The sequence below is a fragment of the Platalea leucorodia genome (assembly GCF_965183815.1).
Source record: "Platalea leucorodia genome assembly, chromosome: 16".
NCBI classification, from domain to species: Eukaryota; Metazoa; Chordata; class Aves; order Pelecaniformes; family Threskiornithidae; genus Platalea; species Platalea leucorodia.
The window spans coordinates 10,883,011-10,907,927 of NC_138838.1; the positions used below are offsets into that span (position 1 = coordinate 10,883,011).

A 24,917-nucleotide genomic window follows, 5' to 3' on the forward strand; every position below is an offset into this window, starting at 1 on the left:
CTTGTTGCTAGATTTCTGGGTTATTTTAATGAGAAATAATTGGGTTACTTTCCAAGATTCCACAAAGCCGATACGCACCGAACAAAAACTCTGAGAAAGTTGCTGCTGTGTTGCAGTGCTCTTCACATCCTCTACCTTCCAGAGCGTTACCTCCCCTGGTAAACCATTTATCTACAAATATGCCTGCAAAAACACTGGCACTTCTGCTAGTTCAAGTCTGCATTGTCATCATCCATCTCTAGGGAGAGCCAGGCCACAGAAATAACCAGCTGCAACATCACAACGATTGCCCCTGCAGGAGATGTATATAATGAAAATTGAAAGCTGCAGGATGAACTTCTTGCATACTTGTCCTTTTGGTTTATTCATCAGAAATAATTATCTGCGCTCGCATTCACAGGAGCACATACTTTATGATGTACATTAAAATTTAATGGATTTTTAATAATACTGTAACTACAGCAGAAGCAGAAAAAAAGACGGACATTAAACCATATGTGCTATGTTGGTGGGTAAATGGTGTTGAGCAAACATCAACAACACGTAACCAGTTTAGCATCAGCGACGGGAAGAAGGAACTGTTACGTCCGGTATTTGAAAAATCACAGCGATCTCTAATCCTGAACATTTAGCTTAAAATCTCCGTCAGTAACAGAAAGTAGCGTATGCATGAAATGCCCAAACGTGAGTTTCTGAATTTCAGGACCCTGCAGGTGACACCCTTGGCCTTTGACAAGAGTCCAAACTCCCCAGCTCAGTTTCTCCACCTCTGCAACGGAGAGAAGCAATACGAATATACCCCACAAGAGCGGCGTGGGAACGTGTCTGAATTCTGATGTCCACTGTGCCAATTAAAGTACTCCCGCTATTTTACAAAGCTATTGAAGTCCATTCCTTAAGCATCAGCAGAAATTATTGGTCCGGCAGGAGAGACTGACGCTCTAAACACTTTCCTCAGAAGCCACTCTGCAGCTAACGAGTCAGTGCAAAGCATCACCATGTCACCAATACTTGGACTGACATCTATTTATAGCCTAAGAAATTATATACGTGGTGTCCCCACCAACAGTGACACATCTTCATTCAGGCATGAGTCACCTATTCACAAGCATGTTTCCAAAAATAAATCCTATTTACCAGAATTAAATTCCACACGCTCAGGAGAAAATGTGTCCTTAAAAACAAAACAACAGAAAAAAAGGCATGTTAGAAAACCAAATAATAGCAAACAAGCAATGAAGTCTTCAGCCTGCAGGTCTCCCATGTTTCATACGATCACGCTGAGGCTGGAAACGTTTAAGATATAACTATGAAGATGGTCGCACGTTGTCATTACAAACCCCTGCCAAGGTCATCAGAGTGCTACCGTCCAAAAGGAAGCATCCAGAATATTCTTGGCAACTCACACTTTGCAGAAACAGTAAGTATATTGCCGTTATTAGAGAGAACAGACAGAGCGAGAGCCAAGTAATCCCAGAAAATGTAGTGTTAAATAGAGGGTTCAAACCACAAAGCTGTTGATGGGGAATGTTAAAAATGTCAGCGTGGCTGAAAGACATTCGCCAGTGGTGAATGTCAAGTAGCGAGCTACTGTTCAGCAGATGCAATAAAAAAACGTAAGGGTACTTGGGTAATGGGACCAACATTACAGTTGTTGATACAAATTATATCCAGAAAGCAAAGAAATAAATGGATAAATAAATAAATAATGCAAAAATGGAACAAGTTCAAACTTCTTTTATAGTAATAGTCTCCAGTTGAGCATAATCACCAAAGCTATAGTGATAAGATTGCCAAAACTAGACAAACATCTGTGAGATGAATTCATCTCAGAGGGGAAGCCAACAGCTTGTTATCATTAAAGAGGCAATGCTCTCTCTGCGTTTGAACTGCAGGCCGCCTTGTTACTGCGTTTGCTGAGGCAATTGCACCAGATGTTGGCAGCTATCTTCAGATGGATGACAAGCACCTGCTGTTGGGGAAATTAAATGCTCGTCGGCCTCCTATCCTTCAGGGGAGGGTGGGCCGGGAGGGGAAGAGGGGGAGTGGTGATGGCTCACCCTCTGAAATAAACCTATTTATGCAAAGTGACAGTAAGTGCTGGTTTGCCAAGCAGGGAAACAGAGTGGAAATTCATTGGATCTCTTCCATTGCCCCCGGTGAAATCTGCTCCCACCCTCCCAGTCCTGACAATTAACATGGCACCAATCTGAACTCGCTAAACCACTCATCAGAGTAATAGAGTCAACAGAGGGACCTTCTCCCCAAAAGTCACCGCTCGCACAGCAACTTCCCCAGAAACGGAGCATCGCCACAGCGGGGTCTGCTGCACACCCTCTTGTCCAATAAACACCACTAGAAGCAGCTTACAGCCCGGCACCTTCAGGCAACGCAGACCCAAAACACTCTGCAATGCCAGCGTTAAAATAAATAGATGCTCAAAGTGGAACCCTGCACACGCTCGTATTTGCTCAGATTTCAAATCAATGTCCTGGAACAGGGGTGCAAATGTAATCTCTCTTCGCTACCAGCCGGCGGTACGTGAACGTGCCTTACCAGGTCGTTTCAGACCAGCCTCTCTCAGTATTAGGAGCCGCAGCAAAGGTCACGATGGGCACTGCAACTCATTTGAAAAAAGAAAACACATAGCAGCTTCTTCTCTGACAGTCTTGCTAGTGTTTTCAACTTTCTGTGAAAAGAAAAACTGCAAAATGTGAACTCCTTTCACACGAGCAACCATTTCTTTACCATACAGCCAATACTCTTACTTCTTCAAACTTCCACGGTGACGACATTACAGCAAAGAAATACGTTCTGTGATATATTCTGCCAGCAGGACCCATCAGAGTCCGGATCACTATTTCAACAACATTTTGCCCTGGACAAGAAGTTGAAAACACCACTATTAATTCCTGTTCACCCCAAACTTCTCACAAGTGTCCCTGACAGAGACAACATTTGTTTGATCTAAACTGGCCACGTGCATTTTAGGTGTCCTTCGGATTAAGAGGCAGTTAATCCTCATTCTGCTTAGATTATCTTAATTGGCTCTTCATTTGAGCTACTTTGCCCTTGTCCCCATTTCTGAAGTTATATTTATAAATATATATACTGTACCACACACAGAGAGCAGCTAAACACGTCTCTCCCTCTCAGGACTCCACGTACTCCCCAGTACTGGATCATTATCGATAGGACTGACGTTGCCCAACCTGCCATGCTCAGCTACCGCTCCGCTTCTACCAAAAATATGTGCAGGCGCATTTTTTTCCCCAGAAAATAAAATACTAACTTCTCCTAACAGAGATATACACGTGTAAAATGGATGTCAAATGAATTTCATATCCTACCTGTGCAGAATTAGCATAAGTTTAATTAAACTGGTCGCACCTCAATATTGCATGTGTGAACGAAGCTTGGTTATTTCACCTCTAGGACTGACAGAAAATCATCTTGTTGATTTTTAGCACCCCTAATGGAAAACCACAGAAATAAGTAAAAAAGAACAAGCCCACAAACAAAACAAGAACTACCAGGCGCTGCACAGAACCCTCCACTTTAAAAACAAACTTTCCATCAGAAAAATGTAACTTTTTAAAAATCAAGCTGCAGATCAAACCATGCTTTTCCTTAACACTGCACAGCAGGGTGAAAGGCGGACACGGCTGGAACAAGCGCTCGAAGGCGGGCTGATGAGCGCACGGCTTTATTCCCGGGAGTCCGGCGAGCTCCGCAGCCGCGGGCTGGGCACGGCGTCGCCGACGCCTGGGGACGGAGGGGAGGGAGCGCCCGGCACCCCTCTGCTCACCAGTGCCGTGCCCTGCGCCGCGCCAGCTGAACGGGCTATGAGTGACCAAGTATGGCCGTTCATTTCCACGGGGAAAAAACTATTACACCTCCTTCCTGTAATGGGTGCGCTTTTTCCACTTTTGGAACAACTTGGAGGAAATTCCTCATGGATACTTTTTAAAAGCCCTTTTCTTAAGGGCCCAGACTCAGAGCTGCATTTAAAAAATCCTCACATTTCATATCCTATCACTCGGTACTAGCGTATTTATTATGTAGTATGATGACAGTGATTAAACGCTTACTCTCCAATCAATTACGTTTTAACTAGCTCGCTTTAGCTGATGAGCCTACCCCAAATTTGCGAGCAGTATTGTGCAAGCTTCAGTTACACCATACAAAGTTTTCAATAACTGCTGCTATTTTTTCATTAGAGAACCAGTGTTAAAACACGAGTTTTCCCAAGGCGAAGCTTTGGCACCCTCAGTTGTAGCTACTCGAAGAACAGAAGTGATGTCCTGGACGCAGGTTGTATCACTTCAGTGGATGTCAGGAGCAGTGCCGACATTTATAAGTAACTTCCCGGAGAGTCCAGGAGGCTGCACTTCAAGACAAGTGCCAAAGCGGAATCTGATGCAATTTCGCAGCATATATTGGAAATATCTATCAGAAAATTTTACCTCGCTCCTATTGCTGTGGTTTAACACCACTATCTTTTGCTTTCGATGCAGCTTGCTGGGGCAGAGTTCATCTTGCTGTTGCCTTTCTGCATAGCAGCCAACCCCGCGGGCCCTGCTCCAAAACAGGGGCTCCGAGCTGCTACCAGAGCACAGCAAAACCAAAGCGTTTCCTTCCAGAGAAGTTCTTCATCTTCAGCCCCACTCATCCACCCTGGGGCTGAATCCAAGACCACTCCAGGGATGATTTAAAGATGTTACCAAACATTATCAGCTAAGTTTGTTAGGTATTTCATATAGCCTGCTGGGTTTGTATAAAATAAAAGCGGGGTGAAAAACACAATTGGCTTTCTTGGGGTCTCAGAAAAGATACAGGTCATTTTCACCGGTTTGGCTCAGTTGCAAAACCGATACAAAGACACCACCAGCAACATTCGCACACATGGTGGAGGAGGAAACAGGAATGTTTTCTTACAACTTCCCCAAAGACAGCCCCTGATAATCACCGATTTCATCTGCGCTCTTGGTATGCTTCTGGGTCGCCGAGGGTGTATCATGCTCTGCAAGCTCAGGATCCACACCGCTCCCCTGTTACTGAAGTATGTGAGACAGAATATAGGGCACCGGCCATAACTTTATGCCAAAAAAAAAAAAAAAAAAAAAAAAAAAAAAATCAAAGGATATAGCGTTATGTATTTAATATAGAGTTATATTAAAATAAATACATTTTAAACAAAGGATGCAGGCCCTGCCCTTACGGCTCCTAGGAGCTGGGGGTGCTTAAGCTGTACCTACAGCAGAGCTGCACCGCCGGCTCCACGGCAGCCGCCAAGCGCAGACCCCTGAGCCGGCTCAGGTGCCGCTAGCACGAGCTCGGCCTCGGCCCACTTACACTGCTACCAGGGCGATTTCTTCTGTCGGCATCGAGTCCTCACCGGCGAAAGCTGCGAGCGACATGAGTGTTGGCATATTTACATTTCCCATGCCCTTCAGAGCTTACGAAGTAAGAAAGGCAAGGAAATGTAAAGCGAGATAAAACAGCTTGCCCGAAGTCAGACGGCAAGTGGGTGGCACGGTGGGCAACAGAAGACAGATGCTGGGGGCCCGACTCTCCGCCACAATTACCTGATCTCACACGCGTTACGGCGCTACAGCGCAAAAGCTTCCTTGCCATTTCATTTAACCAGAGCAGAAAGGGAAATAAAATTGTACTTCAAACTTCTGCTGAGTTCTGATACAGCCTTCCTGCCCACAAATCCTGCCTTAACATTTCCTCTTTTCATAAAATCCAGGTAGAAACCAACATCTAATTTATAACAAAACCACTTTCACGAAGCATGTGTCTTATTACAGACCACCTAAAAACTGGCTTCCTGCGTACGACTTTTCATAGACAGAATGAAAACACCGGCTTCTTTTTAAGCAACGATCGAGTTTCTCAGTTTGTTTAAAAAAAAAAAAAAAAAAGAAAAGGAAAGGAAAGAGCAAGCGCGGGAGGGAGAAGAAATAATAAAAAGCGCTTTAGGCCATGAGGGACCACTATATCCCAGATCCCTTTGTCACATGCCAAAGCAAAAATTTAAAGGAATATTCATTATCCTTTGGAATATCGCGGACATAACATTCAAATAAGGAATTCCAGAAATACTGGACCTTTAAAGCACAAGCAAAGGGCAGAAGCAGCAGCGTGAACAAGGCTGAATGCTGTTCCATGCTACTGTAACAGAGTAGCCCCCACAAATTGTGTTTTTCATTGTCCAAAGCTTACCAGGAGCTCAAACAATGACGCATTTATCTATTGCTTGGACTGTTTGAAGGAGGTGCAATGATTCAAGTTAAGCAACTTCTCCCAAGGTACACCCAGGTAACTTCGAACGAAGAATGCAATGAGCTACAAGCTCTTTCACACCAGGGCTAGAGCTCAGCATCGCTTTGGAAGGGAATGGTGAGCTTAGCAGCAGCTAAAAAAATGCCAACACATTCTCTATTTTACTGCATATTACAAATGCTTCGGGAGCTCCGGCTATTACAGACTAGAATGTAAATAAGAGTCCAAATCTGTCCCTTCATTTCATAAAATGTAACCAATTCACAAATATTGAATCTGGAAATACAGTGCTGAAAAATGTGAAAGGCTAACAACCTGTCAAACCAAAAAATTACTTTTCTGCAAAGCAAATACTTTAAGAATAGACCATCCGTGTATCCTATTGACCATTAAATCTACATATCAATGTCCAACAGATGTAACAATACAATTCAAACTGTATGCCAAGGCTAAATTAACTAAGCTTTCACTTTCATACAAGCAAAATTCCTTGCACCTCCCAACTCTGGCCTTAGCCCCAGCTCTACACAGACTTCCAAATCCCCCCAAAATGAACCCATGGCGAGAAAACCACCTTTTCTCATGCTAACAACTCTATTGTAATAACATCTTCAGAGGCCATACTCAAGGTCTCAGGGAAAAGTAAACCACTGGAGTGCTTAATAATACAACAGCGCATTAACTGGTTCACACCCAGACAGCCTTGCCAAACAAGGTGGGGTTTTCTCTCATGTTTTCTTGATTTATATTTTCACAGCTGTCAGAGAGGAAAGCATGTAGGAAGCAAGTTATGTAAACCACCCGATTAGGCTGAAATCCTCGGCGCGGATCACACCTCCTTCCCTCTCCCGGCATGCTTACGCAGAGAAAGCAGAGGGACTTTATTAGAAAAGATTATTTTTTCAAAGGTTAAGCTGGTCATTATTTGCATTGCTGTCCGTGTTCTAATGCATGACATTGTACAACCAAAGAAGGAAATTCTCATTCTCACGTTTTGCTGTCCGCAGCCTCGCTGCTTTCAGCTTTAGTTTTCTTGCCAGACAGCACTGTGGCCCCGCTAAGGTGCGCCCGGAGCAGAGACCGGGTTGGAGAAGTTACTCTCCTCTCACTTGCTGAACTGCCACTAGACGGTAAGTCACGGCTACAGAAGGGAGAGATGAGAAAATTACAAGCGTTCAAAAGCTCAACAGGTTCACAGAAAAAACCCAACATCAGAAGCTAGATACTATTCCACTGGTCTGCTTTGCATCTCAGGAAACAACAAGTGACGGTACAAAACATTTCAGATCCAGAGAGAGAATTCAGAAATCCCGTCTTGTTGCAAAATTTCCAAATCTTAAAAGCCATTCTTGAGGAAACAACATATTCCAAGTGAAGTTGAAACATGCCTACGATTTGTCTGAGGGACCTCGTGGCAAGCCAGAACAGAAAGTAAAATTAATGCATATTGGTCTGTTCCAATTTCATCTGAAAACTTAAAATAAAAAGCAAATGCCATAGCCCCCTTCCCCAAAAGTAATTTTAGATTGCTGTGAAAGGAAAAAAAAAAAAAAAAAAAAAAATGTAGAGCCAATGCTCCTGCTTCAAGATTTTTAGAAGTAGTAAAACAGCTGGGGCCACCAACACCAGCGCTGCTTTTCTAGCAGTTTGAAATAACAATATATAAAAATATCGTTTGCCCACAAACCTATTTCACGCATCTCCTTTAAAAATCACCATTCTTTTTCAAAAAAGTATAAATTTAAATGTATTCTCTCCCACACAAGAAAACATGATTTTTCTACAAGAACAGTCACAGACGGGCTGATCTAAGAGCTCAAGACAACTGAAACGTACCTTTAACGTAACTCTGTTCCCAGGGTGCTGGAAACAGGGGCTGGAAGGACACAGCAGCCTTTTCATTCAAAGGACTGTTCCCACCAAGACCGATTACGGTATTTTCAGTAAGATTTTTACTCAGAATTCTGTTTCAATAATTGGGTCAAAAAGCATGCCTGGAGCCCAACCACATTAACGTATCAATTAATGACCACACACAACCGGTTAGCATTTGTAAGCTCATCAGACGGTCCCTCCAGCCCACATCTCCAGCTTGGCTCGCACCGCACCAAGGCAGCCTCAACGCAAAGGGGGGGACTCGCAGCTGGGGCACCGAAAGGGTTAAAATCCCATGTCAAATAGCAAGTCCTGGCTCCAGACCAGAAGGGACATGGGAACCAGGGCAGCTGAGTTATAAAGGCCTTATTGTAGCAGCCCACTGGATTGGAAATGACTTGTAGGCCTAATGAAACAAAACTTTGGCAGTAAAACAGAATGAAAGGAATGAGACAATAAAAGAGAGGAACAAAGGGAGCAGAGTTGTTTCAGCTTAGGAAAATAAGCTCACTTTGTTGTTGGGAAAAGCCAAAGCCGATTAGGATAAACCAATGACTAGGCATAAGTCTTCCAAACTAATTACACAGTTCACCATGTGAAGTATAATTGCAAGTCGCAAAATAAGGACTACACTACTTTCACCGGAGCTCTATAAAGGGAGCACTACCTAGTAAAAAACAAGCCCTAAGAAGTCCCTTATCATCAGTTGCTTGCAGCTTAAAAGGTGCAGAACATGCACGTCTTGAGAGAAGTGCAATTCATTAGCGTTTGGGGGCTTTCTTCTGCGGGTCGCAGTCCTCCGGGTGAGGCTTTAAGAGGCTGTTGCTTTTTTTCCTTTTTTAAATGATACCAGAAGCCTTAAACGCTCCAACATGTCCTGATCTCAGAGAGCACCATTTTGCTTACCCTTTCAGAAAGCCATAAAACAGGTATACCCGCAGCCACAGCCCTGCTGATGGCTCAGGGCACCTGCGGCCTCTCCAGAGGCCACCGCAGCCTCACTGTGCTTCCCGTTGGATCTCCTCACTTCTAACGCTTTCTCATTTAAATTCTTTTAAACCTCGGTCTTAACAGCCAGCTTTTCACATGTCAGCACAAGGGCAATGCTGCAGACCCTGGATGGGTTAACATGGCCGGTGAATTTATTTTGTTTGCAAGAATGTTTGAAACATCTTCGACTGAAATAACAGAGGATCACAGAAACAACTGCATTAGACTATCAGGATTAGGTAGTAAGACAATGGATTTTTTTTTTTTTTCCTTCTGATTGTAAACAGTTATGGCTTAGCTTGGAGTTTTGTTTTCCCGGCTTAGCCTCCCCACGTCCTCCTGTGGAGCCTGCTCCCTGAAACCACTGGAAGGAGAAGGCTCAAGCCCAAAGTCTTGCCCAGATACACCTCACACCGGCTGCCGGCCTTGGGCCTGCGCCGCCCTTATTGGAGGTGCTGGGCTGGGATACGCTCCCTGCCCGTCCGCGCCACGAGCCGTGCCGTGTCCCACCAGGGCCCACGGGCACCGCAGCCAGCCCCCTCCCCGGCACCCAGACCCCCCGTCCTCGCTGGGAAGCCTCACAATAACTGTTTGTGCACAGGTTCAGCATCGCCAGCTCTAAGCATTCAGCAATCACGAGGCTGTAAGTTACGCTGCTTCGTGCTCGTTGCGTTAAGCCTCTTGGCTTCACTCAGGTAATTTTCCCCAGTCTTCCTCTGCAGCTTACAGCAGCAGCTAGGGATGCCCATCTTCACAAAACGAAAGCTGGGACTCCTACAGATCCTGGGCTTTACAGAAAGAAAAAATAATCACTATCAGAAATTTCACGATCAAAGTCTCAGGAGTTATCATTATCATGTATTTTGGTGCTCTAACAGGCAGGCATTTTCACTGGTGAAGTCAGGGAAGAGGGTTTATTAAAGCAGTTTTCTTTTTATTGGAGAACAAGGTTCTGGCATTTACTTTTCAAAAAGCTGCAGTTTCAAATTCAACACTTTAGGCCCTTTCCTGCCAACTCCGGTTAAACGAGCGAGTCCGCCCGGCCCCAAAGCTGGTAGCTGTTCTAACCACGTCGTGTATTTTGAGAGCTACCTCCAGTTACCAAAACAACTTCCCCTGGTTGCAAAGCTCTCCTCTGCAGCAAGTACAAACAGGATTTCAAGAATCACAGCAGTAGGTAAGCAATTTCTTCCACACCAATAAATACGCTCACCATTTCAAAGAGCAAGTCACCTGAGATGCTCTTATCAACTATGGGCGGCTCCTCTACACGTTAATTATGTAATGCAATTTTCTTTATTTTAAGAAAGCACTAAGCAAATGCAAACCTTGCCAATCGTTCAAGATGCATTGTTTGCATTGTAATGGCTTGACTGGAGAGCGAGGCTTGTGTGCTAAGCAGTGCACAGACGTATCACCAGTCCCTGCCACGAAGAACCTGCACTCTGAGCAAGCAAGTCAAGGAAAGGTGGGGAAGCGGAACGGACACGGAGAAGGGAGCAGCTCCTACAATGCTGGGTCGTTGTATCTGAATGCAGCATCCCACCCACTGCAGCGTATTAACGAGTCTTCTAATTTAGCTGGACCACAAGTCCCCATTTCCTAGAGTCATTAACTAGCTCTGCTTCTTGTCATAACCAGAGCCTTGGGGAGCATCACCTCAGAACACCCCACAAACCAAACTGTCTCAGCTGATGAACAGCGAAGTGCAGTAGAGAGAACTTGAGTGCCTGCATGCAAGGTCGAGTCACGGTGACACAGCCAAGAAGCCTCTCCTCCAAAACGCCACCGATTTCACCAAACTCATCTCCTTTTCACAAGCCAGAACAGGGAAGCGTGAAACAGGGGTGCAACTGGAAAAGGTCGCCTGGTAGCACAGGGACCCAGTGAGCCCGAGTCCTACAGGAGCTGAGCTCTAACGACTGGACCACGCGGCCTCAGCAGGACATACCCCAGCTCTACTGCCAGAGTAATGGGTTCCAGCCTTGATTGCAACTCGTGCGATTATTTTCAGCGCCTTCATTTCTTAGCCTTCAAATTAAGACGCCTGAAAAAAAATATTTGATTTTCCAAAAGTATTGCCTTTGGAAAGCCAGACCTCTCTTAAGCTATCTCAAGAAAGGCAGAGCACAAAAGCAGAACCGAAGCGTCCCGAATCACTAGTCACTACTGAAAAACGCAGCCTAGTTGTCTGCATTCTCAGGGACTGTAAAATTGCAAGCATGAAACTACCAGATGGTGAAATTAAAAAGACTATATTAAGACAGCATCCAGACAATATGCAAAGCACTTATATTGAAACTATTATTAACTTCAAAAATACAGGTTAGAGGAGTTCTGCAATTAGAAGTAACTACAGAAGAAACATCCAAAAGCTCATGTAATCCTTTAATAAAAGGCTCAGCAGGCTGTAAACATCCTGCCGGAATCGAAGATTATTATTGAAAATAAAATGAATGGTTTGCAAAACAACTATCAATCCAGCACAGGAACAATTTATAAACTCCCCTCCTCAGCCCTCAACAAAAATACCGCCTGGCCAAGACTTTCCAGGGCAGATAAAACAAATATAAACTAACTACGAGGAATCGAGCTGTACGGAGCCTCGTGGACAGGGGAGCTGACAGGAGTCTCCGTGGAAGGTGGTACCACGAACTGCTTTCAAAGCAGGCGGCTCTGCAAGCTCTGCACCTCGCTGGATTCCTGACCAAGCATCCAGAAGCCTTGGGGATCCAGGAAGCTCCATGGAAGTCGGTGGCACGAAGCTCCAGCTAGACAGAGCCTGGATTGGGGGGTCTGAGCTGTCCCATCACCGTAAAGAGTATTCTGGCAAGGTTTCCTTCCTTGCGTAAACTTTTTTTAAAAAAAAAAGTCAGGATTCTACATGTATTTCCACAGAATCTTGCATAAGGATTTTTTTAATAAGAAATTAAATGGATATTCTAGTGACTTCCATATTACTCATGCTATTCACGTGGTTCCTTCAGGCATTTTCACAATTTAATGAGCTCTCTCAAATATGTCTATCTGCTCCTTTTGCCACTGGAATCAGGGGTAAACAGAAGGCTGATTTTATGGAGAAGATAACTGTGTAATCATTCAGCTAAGGGTCAAGTTCTTCCTGAACATACACAAATTCACCTCTCAATGATTCTTTTTTCTCTAATGAAGGTAAACAGCATTGGCAATGTTGTACAAATACACATGCAACAAACAGAAAAGGAATTCCAGAAGTGATTCCAGAGGCTTCAAGAAATTACACTGAAAGGCAAAAAATGTGGCCCTCCTTTGAGCACAGGCCTCATTACACTTTTGTTTTTCAAAACACATTTTGAAAAGGAAGGGAAAAAAAAAAAAAAGAAGAATTCAAAACATGTAGTGCTCACTTGGGCAGGAACTTACCTTGCCAAACTGTTCAAAGTATTGCTTTACATCTTCCACTACTGTATTAGCCGATAATCCACCTACAAATATTTTCTTTGTTCTTGTGACCATCTGTAAGAAATTACAAGACAAGCATACGGTTTAACCAGATTATTTCAAACAATATGTGGAAAAAAGAAATACTCTTCAGATGCCATCCCTAACCCAGTTAATGAGAATATTTCTTTAGAAAAGCAATTCAGATTCTATTTGATTAGATACTTCTTTTTTTTCTTTGTCTTGTTTTGTTGTTATTTGAGAAATGGCTGAGTAAAGGCACTCAATAACAACTCTAGCCCCCGGATATTTCTTTTTAATAAATGATTTTTATTGTGCTTCTCAATGCAAATATAAGTGAAAGAGGAGTCCAAGTGTCATATCCTCATAGCTACTGTCTCAAAAAGACATGCCATTTTCCCCCCTTTTTTTTCCTAAAGACAGAGTGCATGCTCTTTGGCAGACAAAAGGTAATTACATCAAATCGAAGTGATGCGTTATTAAGTTTCCATGGGTCAGTTGAAAAGGAACTTGCAGAGTTTCTTTAAAAATAATCAAATGACAAAAGACAGCAAGAGCTACCGATGCAGTCCTCTAGCTGCCACAAACCACATCTCGGCTGAAATGCTCACAGTATTGCCCTCCATCAGGGGCTGGATCGGGCCCTTCAGAAACCCCTTCATGTTCCCCAAGACCCCAACTGAGCACCCAGCTCTTCTTCCCGACCCACATGCCCCCCAGGTTTGGTCCATACAAGGTGACGGGATGACGCTGGACTCTCTACAGAGAGCGTACTATCAGATAACCCGTTATCCATCACCCGTAACCCTTTAAGACAGGCAAGATCCAGCCCAGGGACCCAAAGCCCAATGGTGGTAGGGGAAGCTGGTGTCTTTGGTGGGCTGATCCCAAACCACTTGAGCCTTGTGGGCCACCTTAAATCAAGGCTGACCCAGGACAACGTTGCCAGCATGCTCCGAAGGGGCGGGCATCGTCCCTGTATGCTTGGACAGAGGGGAAACGTCCCAGCTTACAGCAGGCAATTCCCTTACTGCTGGAGACAACTAATTCGCAGCCTACCCCACCATACAGAGATGTTGTAAAGTCACCATTGCATCTTAAACTCAAGAAACCAACACGCATGTCAATAAGAAATTAATGCATTAAGACGCTTGAGTTTGTTTTCTGTATGACAGAAACTGGACGAAGCAGCCAACTTACAACAGCTGAAGGGAAATATCACCCTGTAACTCCAGAACCAGGACTCGCTTGGTTAAACAACAGCCAGCAAATACTGAAGCAATGCAAAAGGAACAACACTGGGCAGTCGGCCGGAGACGCAACTGCTGCAGCTGCTCAGTGCAGAGCCTGGATTTTTCTCACTTTTTCATTTTTTCACGGAAGACAAGATACATTTTATGATAGCTACTGAAGGTTGCAAGGTGCAGCCCAGCACCTTCTCCACACCAAGGTGCTGGGGGCTGCCCCGAGGGTCACCACGCTCCCGCAGCAGCACGGCCGCCCCATCGCACCAGGGGGTCCCCGTGGCTCTGCCCCCGCGCCACGAGACCCCGTCCCGCACATCAGACCCACCGGGAGCAGCGGTGCTCCCCAAACTGGCGCCGGCCCAGCTGGGCTTTGCTACACCCGTGGAGCCGCGGCGACAAGCCGTGCTGCGCGACTGCGGGCAAAGCCTTCGCAGAACTGAGACACCGAACAAAAAGCTTGGAGTAGCCCCAAATTCTCTCGGTGCAGAACAAATTAAACATCACTCCCGTCTCCGCTGCCATTCAAATTAACCAGGGTAGATATTTCCCTCAATCAGCCCCTAACCATGCTCTACAGAGCTTTACTTTATTTTTTTTTTTTTTAAGTTAGGAAGAAAAGAGAGAAAAAAAACAGTGTAAAAATTCAATTATTTTTTCCTGGCTGCAATCTAGGACTCCAAAATTGAAGCCCAAGCATATATTTTTCTGTAGAAAATTGTCATTTACAAATAAAGAATTGGCTAAAGCCGACTTGTAACTAAAGGATTTTGCAGGGCTGTCAAGAGCTCTCTGCCTGCCAGCATCTGATTTAAGATCAGGCCAAGCTTCTGTTGTCATACAAAAGACGGAGAAAAGCAATTATTCTAAAGCAATATTTGAAATTATCATCATTTTTATATTTGACCAAGAAAGAAAGAAAGAAAAAGAGAGCTACTTCTTTTAGAAGCAAGATTGAAGGTTAAAGAAGAAAAAAAAAAAAAAAGACTACTTTGTTTCAATAGCTTCAGTCAAAGAAAATATTGGTAATGACAAGCAAATTCACAACATTATAATGCCTAGAGATGGGTTCGAGCTGGGAAATAGTTTCAGAAATCAGCTCTTTGGTACAAACGTGAAGCACAAAATTAAGTCTGCTTTTACAATCTATGTTTTCCTGAAGAGACGGTTCAATTGCTTTGTTGTACATATTCCCCTCAGCAAAAGAACAGAAGTAACGTGCAGCCTTAGCAATTCCTCCTATCCCGACGTGCCTCAACAGGCGATCTCGTTGCCTTCCTTTCACCCGCGGCACGAGGTGCCAGCGTGCCCCCAGGCTCGGCGCGGCCTCAGCCAGCAGTCGCTTTCCCACCCCCATCTCCCACGACCCAACGACCACCAGCAGCCCAGGAGACGTGGTCACGACAGAGGTGCAGGTTTGGAAACCAGCCTTTTCCCCGTAAAGATCTGGATGTGCGCAGCGGAGGTGAACGAGTGAAGCCCGCTCACCGCGGTGTCACGACGGGCTCCCGCAGCCGGCGACGAGGCCAGCACTGCGCTTGGCTTGGATTGAGCCTGGGCACCTAGGAGAGCCCCAGCAGACGAGAAGAGTTGCTGTTTGTGCTGGAAGCACCCATTTCTTTCTCAAATATTAATGGCAGGTAACTGCTGTACGCAGTTGACTTGTCTGTGCTGGTACAGCCTCACTAATTTTCAATTATTAGATAACTGCGGCGGGACTCGGACCAACTGGAAACAAAGCCTCCAACTCCTGCTCTAACCTGCAAATCCTCTCTCGTCGCCAAGCAGACGAGTTACGAGGCAAGGCTTCGTCACGGTAAAAACCGCGGAGCGCCGTGGTCCTGCTCTGCACGGGCCTCCCGCGGAGCAGAGCAGAGCTTTGCAGCGGACCCACAGCCCGGAGACTCAGAGCGCAGCCTGTTAGCCTAATAGCTAACAGCCAAAGGTTTGCAAACGTGTTAGCCAAACATGACGGAGCATGCAACAGACATTAAAAAAAAAAAAAAAATATTCACTAACTTAGGGATTCTACTACACCAGGGATACCTTCTGTGCAGATCAGCTACTGAATCACCAATAAAAAAAGATTTGAAAGCATATCAAATTGCCAGGACCAGGCACATTCACACACGAGATCTGAGAAAACGGAGGGTAACTAGAAAGCCCCCAAACCTCTCATTGCCAATGGCTGGGAGGGCACAGGACCAGACCACCCTGTTTCTCACTAAGTACCCTCAGCAGCAGACAGGGCACCGACACCGACGGGCTCTGGTTCACCCCAGCGAGCGATGGTCTTACTATCTGCTATGGTATTCTCCACCATCACCTCCCCAGATCCGTGCTTCTTTCGGGGAGGAAAATCAAAGGGTTAAAAAGCAGTTAATGAAGTACACTTAGTGCTGTTTAGTAAACATTAAAGATGACAAATGATCAGAAGCACAAGGAACTGAGCCAACTGAAGAGCTTAACGTTTAAAAAATAAAAGTTTTTTTTTAAATCAAAATTTCTCATTTGGCTCAGCAAATCCATCAGCATATCTTTAACCAAAAAACGCTACAGTTTTATAAAAACATTTATGTATATATCTTGGAAAAACACTCATTACTTTTTTTTTAATTATTATTATAACAAAAAGCTCAAAACCTGAGAGTGCCCAGCCTGAAGTCCCTCCAATGAAAGTCACCGAGGATCTTTATCTTTTCCTGCGAGTAAATTTAGCATCTGCTTTCTGGAGGTTGCTTACAATGGAGGCACTCCTACAAACGGCAAAAGGGAGTCGCCTGTAGGGATTTTGGGTTCGGTCCCTCAGACAGCAGCTCCATCTGCTCTCTGCCTGGGGTGGGAACGGCAGTGTTTGGGTAATAGGAAGTGATTTGTGTGAATCAATCACAAATCCATGTTTTATGAATGACTCCAAAAGGTCTAGGTCACTCAGAAACCACAATACTTCCAGCTTCATGTCTTTGTTTTTAATTTGCAGCATAATATAGCTATCATTCACTATTGCAGGGCTCTGCAAACTGTAGGTATTAAATGTTTTTGTACACTGAAGGTGTCTCTCTCTCGCTGCAGAAGGAATCGACAGGGGAGAGTCAGATCTAACGCTGGTTATAAAGTCCGTTAATTGTAAGTACCTGCAAAATTGCTTTGTTTGTACACTGTGTTAGCATCGCAGTTAATCAAAACACATGTGACTACTACTGCGAAGAGTCATTCAAGGTTACAATCTCTTTATTGGCTTGGCGTTTGAAAAATACGTTCGCCTTTGTGTTCTGAAACTGAGCAAACACTTCAGGTGGTGGAGAAGCAGGAAAAAAACCACCTTGCTTTAGCAAGACAAGTCTTCTCTTTTTATGCTGTTTTTTGCAAGGTTAAGGTTGTAACTGGATCGGTTTGGGGCATATCAGGTAAATCTTCTCTAAACAACAGGCTGAAGATGCCATCTCTGGAAACAAAAATCCTGTCCCACTCAAACACATCAATACGCTACGTCAACGAAAACCAACCACCTCAACCACTTCGGGTAAAATGAAGGAACTGCAGTTTTGCAAAGTCAGAGCCTGCAGTTCAGTGTCCATTAACATCCTTGCATACTCAGGTACCAACTCTGTTCTTCGTTTTCACGGCGGGGTTTGTTTCCCCCCACTTAACGTGTCTTATTATCATGACTATTAAAAATGAATAAAGGGGATTTTAAGCTCATGAAATATTTCACAGAATTCCTAGAATTTCAAAATCTCAAGCAACAAGTATCCACTACTCTTTTCAGATAAGCCAAGGCCCAGTCTATGTTTAACACAGGACTTACATATTTGACTTCAGGGTAATGGTTTTCAGTGTCATTTCCCTACCGTGCTTTACGCAGCCTTTTTTTTTGCTGTTGTTCCCCCCACCCCTGCCAGTTTTAGTGAAAAGCTCCTTGCTTAGGAGGCATGGATAATGAGGTTGGAAAGGATGAGCGCTTACATCCAGCTACCACAGAGAGGAGACTGAGAGCGTCGCCGGCAGGTCTCACTGCAAAGTGCTCTGGCACTGGGTTATCCAAAGGTGCAGTTAAAAGCGAGCTGGGCAAATGCAGATGGTGGCAGAGTCAGAAATGCTGGGCCACGCTGCGTGCCCTCACAGCTTCGGCTTCAAACAGGACTACTTTCTAAACGAGCAGCCGCTCTCCAAAAGCAAGAGGCAGAGACAGGGGCTGAAGCAAAGCAGCCCCCAGGAGGCTCAAAGAACACCCTGGAAACCGGTGCACGAACTCCGCTCTGGCGCACGCCTGGGTGGAATTCATTAAGGCTTTGCATCCTCAACTTCGCAATACGGTGGAAGTGGACTAGAGTACTAATAGAGAATCTGCATCGCAAATTGCTGAAATTAGCATTAATTTCAGATTAAACTAATTATGCATATATAACTGTTTTCCAGAGCACTTTCCTCTTTCTTCTACGATAGTATATATGCGTGGGTGCATGCATACTCCAGCTTGCTCACCTAATCTGCAGTTTGACATTTCATCATTTCTAATGTATCCGCCTTCTAAATAGGTTTATAATTGGAAAAATCATCTTTGGTATATATGCTGAACTGCATTTTATACCCCATTGTGTTGTACATTCAAACTACAGCATTACCTCTAATTAAAAACAACAATAACTCATGTAATAGGGGAAGTGATCTTGTTAACTAAATTGCTAGGCTTCTTTGGCAGAGCACAAACCATAAGCAAGAATTCTCCAGGTTTTTTTTTGCCTCCGGGATCCTCACAGCAAGTTCCAAAAAGCTATTAAAAAACAAACTGAAACATGATGCAAAGCCCACGATGAAAAAGGCAACGTTCACTAAAAGCTGCCAACCTTCCTCCACTCACCAAGTAAGAGACCACCCTGGGAACCATCCCCTTCCCCAGCATTACTGCATGGTTGACAAACGATGGACATGTTTCGTTGACCACTGCGTACCATCGGTTAGCAAATATTAGGCTCTCAAGCTCCACAACAGCAAGAGAAACTCAATCCTGTGCAAAGGCAGCACAGCTTTACGTGCCACGTACAACATGCTTAAGTATTCAAAATAGGATTTCGGCAAGACTTAAATAGTGCAAATACCTTGTGCCTGACCCCTGCATAAGCTAATGTCATCCTGGGAGAACCGACTCAAGCTATAGAAAGGTATGCAGGAATGAAGGAGCTCTTTAATCCAAACAAGCGGCACAGATTCCCAGCAGGGTAAATCAGTTCCCTTGATTTCTGTGGAAAATACAGATGGGCTGTATTCTCCCAATCCATTCATAAATGAAACTGTTAACTTAGTCCCTGCTGTATTCCTAGGTTTTGGCTGTCTTTGGTTTTGCTGTTAACTTTGGGAGGGTCAGTTTTTGCCTAGTGTTTTATTTTTCTCCCTCGATGGCTATGGTATCAGCAGGAGGCAGAACACACAAAGTGATTTTTATATGACAGATTGAATTGGCAGCAATCACCAAAGCCATCCTTGGAGTTTCACAAGCAAATCTGGCCCGGCTCCAGCAGAGCCCTTCCTGGTCATCTTCCTGACTACAACCAAATTTAACTCTCTTGGTTTTCCCCCCGGGAGGCCCGGCCCCTTATTCACTCGCAGGTACAGCTCAGCAACGGCAGCCCCGTCACGGGCCACAGCCGTTCCCCCAGGGAGAGGCCCTCCCCAGAAGAGGAGCTTGCTGTCGGGGCAGGAGCATCCCGCACCCTCCCCTAAGCACCCTGCAACCCCCTCCCCGCTCGCCAGGCACAGCAACGCGTTTACGTGCACCACCACGAAGAGCTCCCTTCATGGGAGATCCGATCTCCTGAAAATTAGCCCCAGCTGTGAGAGCTCAGCATTTTTTTTTTTTCTTTTTAAGCAAAATCTGGCTTCAAGCTTCATATCAAAAGATACAGTAAAATTCACCAGAGCCAGACTTCACACCCTCCAGAGCACAGGAATAGATCATAGCCCCACAGCCTCGCTATAACCAGTTATATCATATCCCCTAGGGCTGCTCCCTTCTACTGTGCTCTAGTTAACTCTTTTATGGGTTACAGAAGCAAGGTACAGAGGCAGCAAGAGGGGAGCAGAGAGAAAAATCTATTTAAATCCCCCTGGTTGCTTTAGCTTCTCATGCACGGTACGGTAAGGAAGGTAACTAAATATTCGCCGAGTGCAGCCAACGTACCTAACATGCCCACCTGATTACTGTTCAGCAGTGCTTAAAAACTGCATTAATAAGTTTAAATAAAGATAATTCTTTTTAAAGGAATACATCTCAGGACCACAAAGAGAGATCACTGCCCAATGTGACTGCGTACTAGGGGCGGGATTTTTGCAATGCCCATATAACACAGGGACAAAGGTCCCAGTGGGAAGCAATTAAGACTCCGCTCCTAAATCTACAGGCTACTGGCAGAACTTCACCCTGTACAGAGAGAGACAGAGAGAGAGATGGCGTTCTGCCCAGGGACCTCACGTTCAAAGACATGGCAGCAATATTTGATGGGAACACTGCATTAACTATTACAACGTTCATCAATTCCTCTATTTATGTTATACTGTCTTCTGGAAAGAAACATCTTGTGCCATATCCAAAATACAGCCAGAAAACTTGTGTCCTCCAACAGGACACACGATTGTGAAAGAACACGTTTACAAGGGCATGTTCAAGGTCGATTTGAAGTAAGGCTCTACAGGTGAAGCAGGGTCGACTAAAGTAAGTCAAAGTGGGAAATCAAACTAAGCAGCTTCCCAAAACATACCCAAGTCCTCATTTTTTAATCTGGAACAATACAAGGAGAAAGCAACCAGCCGTCCCTGCTTCCCCAAACCCGGGAGGGGCATGCAGCAAGGCAGACGCTGCATGGAGGCTGGATACAGCAGTGAGCGGCATTGTCTTCTGCCGAAGAGCGGGCTGCCTGCCCCGTACCGGCTGCACCGCTGCAGATCTGCCGAAAGCAGAGATTTGTGGGGGGCTTCCACAATTAAGAGCGGCTGAGGGCCTGCCCCAGAGGACAGCTGACCACAAAGGCCAACAACTGCAAAAGCTGTGTGCCTGGAGTGGGATGCCAAAATCCATACTGAGGCACTTAAGTAGCCTGTTTTTTCCAGGTCCTGCAGCTCCCGTTGACTCAAAACTCTCATCCAAGAGTCCTCACAATATTTTTGTGATTTGAGTCACAGAATCATAGAATCTTTTAGGTTGGGAAAGACCCTTAAGATCATCAAGTCCAACCGTTAACCCAGCACTGCCAAGCCCACCACTAAACCATGTCCTCGAGCACCACGTCTCCATGGCTTTTAAATACCTCCAGGGATGGGGACTCAGCCCCTGCCCTGGGCAGCCTGGGCCAGGGCCTGACAGCCCTTTCCGTGAAGAAATTCTTCCTCATATCCAACCTAAACCTCCCGGCACAACTTGAGTCCGTTTCCTCTTGTCCTATCACTTGCTACTGGGGAGAAGAGACCGACCCCCCCCCCGGCTCCAGCCTCCTTTCAGGCCGTTGCAGAGAGTGATGAGGGCTCCCCTCAGCCTCCTCTTCTCCAGGCTGAGCCCCCCCAGCTCCCCCAGCCGCTCCTCCCCAGCCTTGTGCTCCAGCCCCTGCCCCAGCCTCGCTGCCCTGCTCTGGCCACGCTCCAGCCCCTCCATGGCCGCCTTGGGGTGCGGGGCCCAGCGCTGAGCACAGCGTTCGAGGGGCGGCCTCACCAGTGCCCAGCGCAGGGGCACCATCACCTCCCTGCTCCTGCTGGCCACTCCATGAGCTTCCATGAAGTCTCATCAACTTCCATGAAGTCATATCAACCCAATTAAAATCTATAAATCCATCAGAGCAAAAGCGGTAGGCAAAATTGAGTAAGTACCTTCTATTGTTGCTATATTTGCATGCAGCTGCAGTTGCCGCCCGAAGCGTCGCCAGCTCCCGGGCGCTGCAGGCACAAGGGCAGACGTTCCCACTGGCCAACCTCAAGCGTCTCCTGAGGGACAGTGCCAAACGGCTCGTGGAAGCTCAGGCAGAGCCACGTTCAACCAAGAGCTGCTGCCTGCTAACCAGCTGGGCTGCCCAAGCCCGTGAAGTCACATCGCCACATCACGGCTGTCAGCTAGGAGCCAAAACGGGGATCCTGCATAGGCCTCTTCCATCGGTAGGCATTGCTGCTGGGCAAACTGTCACAGGGCAAGGCGACTTGCAGGGGACGTGCTCTTATCCTACAGGCAAAAACTTTTCATTCTTTGAGTGCTCCACACTTGCCTCTGAAGTTAAGAGAGCACGCACAGGCAGTTACACTGCTCAGCCAGCCATACCTTTTAGCATGCAAGGAGCTTGCTCTGTCAATATGCCCCAAAGCACGTGGTTCTGCAGCCAGAATGGCTTTTATGGTGCTGTCAATGAACCTTTCTTTAAGCATGCACTTACAAAAAGGAGAAGGAAGAAATGTAATTGGAGGTTTAACACAGCGTTTAACAAAAACCAATAGCACAGACCAATTCTGAGATGAAGAAAAGTGCATATTCTGTAAGAGTTTATAAATTCCTCCAGCTCCAAACACTGAGGTCACTCCAAAAAAAAGTTTATGGCCTCTACAGTGCAGAAAGCAGGCATAATTTAAATACTTCTAAGTTAGTGTCAACTAATTTTTCACAATAACCCTGTCAAATCAGTGATGAGAGCTCTCTGTTATGAGTCTAGATAATGTTCTGCTAAAACAAGAAAAATTCACAGGAAGGGAAAAGAAATGTGTAAAGCAATTTACCTCCCTCCCAACATACTCCAGATGATTTCTCTGAAAAGAACAAATGGAAAACTTTAACCCTTAGCCTTGATTAATTTCATCTACATAATATAGATGCACATGGCAATCAGTTACTGATGAGCAAGTTTTACTTCATCTGCTGAGTCAAGCTAATGTCTATGCAACACGCTGCTTGGCTTTTTCATAAGGGTGGTCTTTTCCTCTGATGTGAGACCAGTGAAATCTTGCAAAATGTCCAGATTTGCTTATTACTGCTGTTGAAATACTTTCACAATTTTATGAAATGCCGCATTTTCTTTCATCCTCTTCCCCCCACACAAACGGGTTGGTGAATTGCAAGAATTACACTACTCCCACCTTCATCTCACAAAAGAAAGACGTTTCCCTTGCCAGGGAGGGAACCCACCAGCCATTATGAAAGCAACATCGTCGTCGCTCTAAAGCAGATCAAATAACCCTTGACTAGGAATAAAAGGGCCCCTGAGGAGCAGCATCGAGAATGAAGAGTGGAAGCAAGACAAGAGAAAACATTCATACTTTTTCCAAAGGAAGGCAGCACCTCGCAGCTACAAGAGCTTGTCTCCCTTGTGTGATGTTTACTCACTTATTGACCACGGGGCAAGTCATTTTAGTCTCCATAGGGCTGATGTATCAAAGAGTCTTGGGAGAAACTCAGCTGGAGTCTGCAGGGCTCAGCATTTAAGCATACATTTTAACTCGCAGCGCTTGTGGAAGCCTCATTAGGTTGAGTACGTTGCACAATTGAGTGCTATGTGCCTTGATTTCCACGAAAAGAAGAACAAAAATATATCCCCACAGCTCATTGGAGCCTGTGAGGCTTCACTCATTAAATGCCTAACCCACTGAAAGTCTGATTTTGAAGATGCTGGAATAGCGCAAGACATTGTTACTGACATTATTGTTATTAAAGGAAGAATAAAAAAATATTATTCCTAGCTAGGAAGGTCATACCAAACTACCAAGCAAGAGATAAATCAGCCAAGGTCTCCAAAAAAAGACATTATTTCTCCTTTACTCCAACATCTTAATGTGCATGACTTTTTTTGTGCTGGAAATATATTTCTATAAATCCTCCGCTACAGAAAGCTTTGCTTTCAGAAGGGGAAAAGTAGCAGATAAAATACTACCCATCAAAATGAACTCAAGTCTCTAGTAACATAACTAAACGTGTAATGTTACAGATGTTTTATAGCCAGGATGTCGGATCCATTTAGATCATTTTTACAAACCCAGCAAGAAATATCTCCCCGACGCTGGAAACCATGCTAACAGGTCTTGGACCAATTGTTTATCCAAACAAAGATGCCATCAGGGAACAACAATAACTACCAACAAAAACTTGGAGGGCTCATTTCTCAGCCTTGTACCATCAAGCTGAGAGCCAGAGAAGGATGCCGGGCTGGGAGAGGAGCTAGCATTAAGACAGAGCGGCAGGAAAGGGGGCAAGTGTGAGAAAGTGGCAAAGGAGAAGGGGCGGATTACCAGTAAAAACAAAATGAAAGCACTAAGGACTGAGGGCAATTGCTACGCCCCTGAGAGCACAGGAAAAAGCACGTATCTGCAGGCAGAGCTATCCCCTGCCTCCGCTCACAGTGCACAGCCGTTTCCATTTTCAGGCTCCGAGTCCCTCGAGAGCACCGCTGAGCAGCCCTTCCCTAGCTGACAGGAGACCAAACAGATGCAACCACCTCGTTTTCTGCGAGCGCTCCTCTTCCGAGGCAGGCCGTGACCACCGCCCCGCGCAGCAGGGCCGGGAGCCCCAGTGCCAGTGGTGTGAAGTACCCACGGGTTAAGAGCGAGGCTCCAGCTCTTGCAGCACCAGCCAGACACACTTTCCTAAGACCACCCTGCAATGCTCCTGACGCTTTCAGGTGCCAACCACACCTCATCTGGTGGCAAACACAGTATCACCAGTGTGCTTAAACAGCCTCATCTGGCACCAAAGCAAACTCTGCCTGCAAAGGGCTTTCATTCCTGTAGGTTCAGCGGCTCCTCCTGCTCCCCCCCCAGCAGGACCCAGACCTCCTCCACACAGAGGGACCCACAGCCAGCACGCCCCAAAGCCTCTAAAGAACTAGATGCAAAAAGTAGTCCTTTTACAGGAGTACATAAGTAGATCCAACTCCAGCTGCTGCCAAGGAAAATCAAAGAAAAAGGAGGGACAGCTTGATCTGCCTCAAACTTTATGTAGCCGTTGTTGTATGACAGCAGCAGAATCAAAATGGCTCATTTATCCACAGCACATTGAACCCTGGAGCTAATGTACTTCTTCCCTTCATTAGAGTAAGGAAACCAACGACCCACTGCCCT

General features: G+C 45.5%; 1 protein-coding gene across 4 annotated transcripts in view; it reads right to left on the minus strand.

Annotated features, from left to right (window-relative positions):
• Positions 1 to 24,917, minus strand: part of MSI2 (musashi RNA binding protein 2) — a 259,854-nt gene that overhangs the window by 158,518 nt on the left and 76,419 nt on the right. For all 4 annotated transcript variants that reach the window (XM_082328703.1, XM_082328702.1, XM_082328701.1 and 1 more), the window contains exon 6: positions 12,559 to 12,651. In XM_082328703.1, the coding sequence (XP_082184829.1) occupies positions 12,559 to 12,651 (93 nt within the window). The remainder of the gene's footprint in view (positions 1 to 12,558; positions 12,652 to 24,917) is intronic.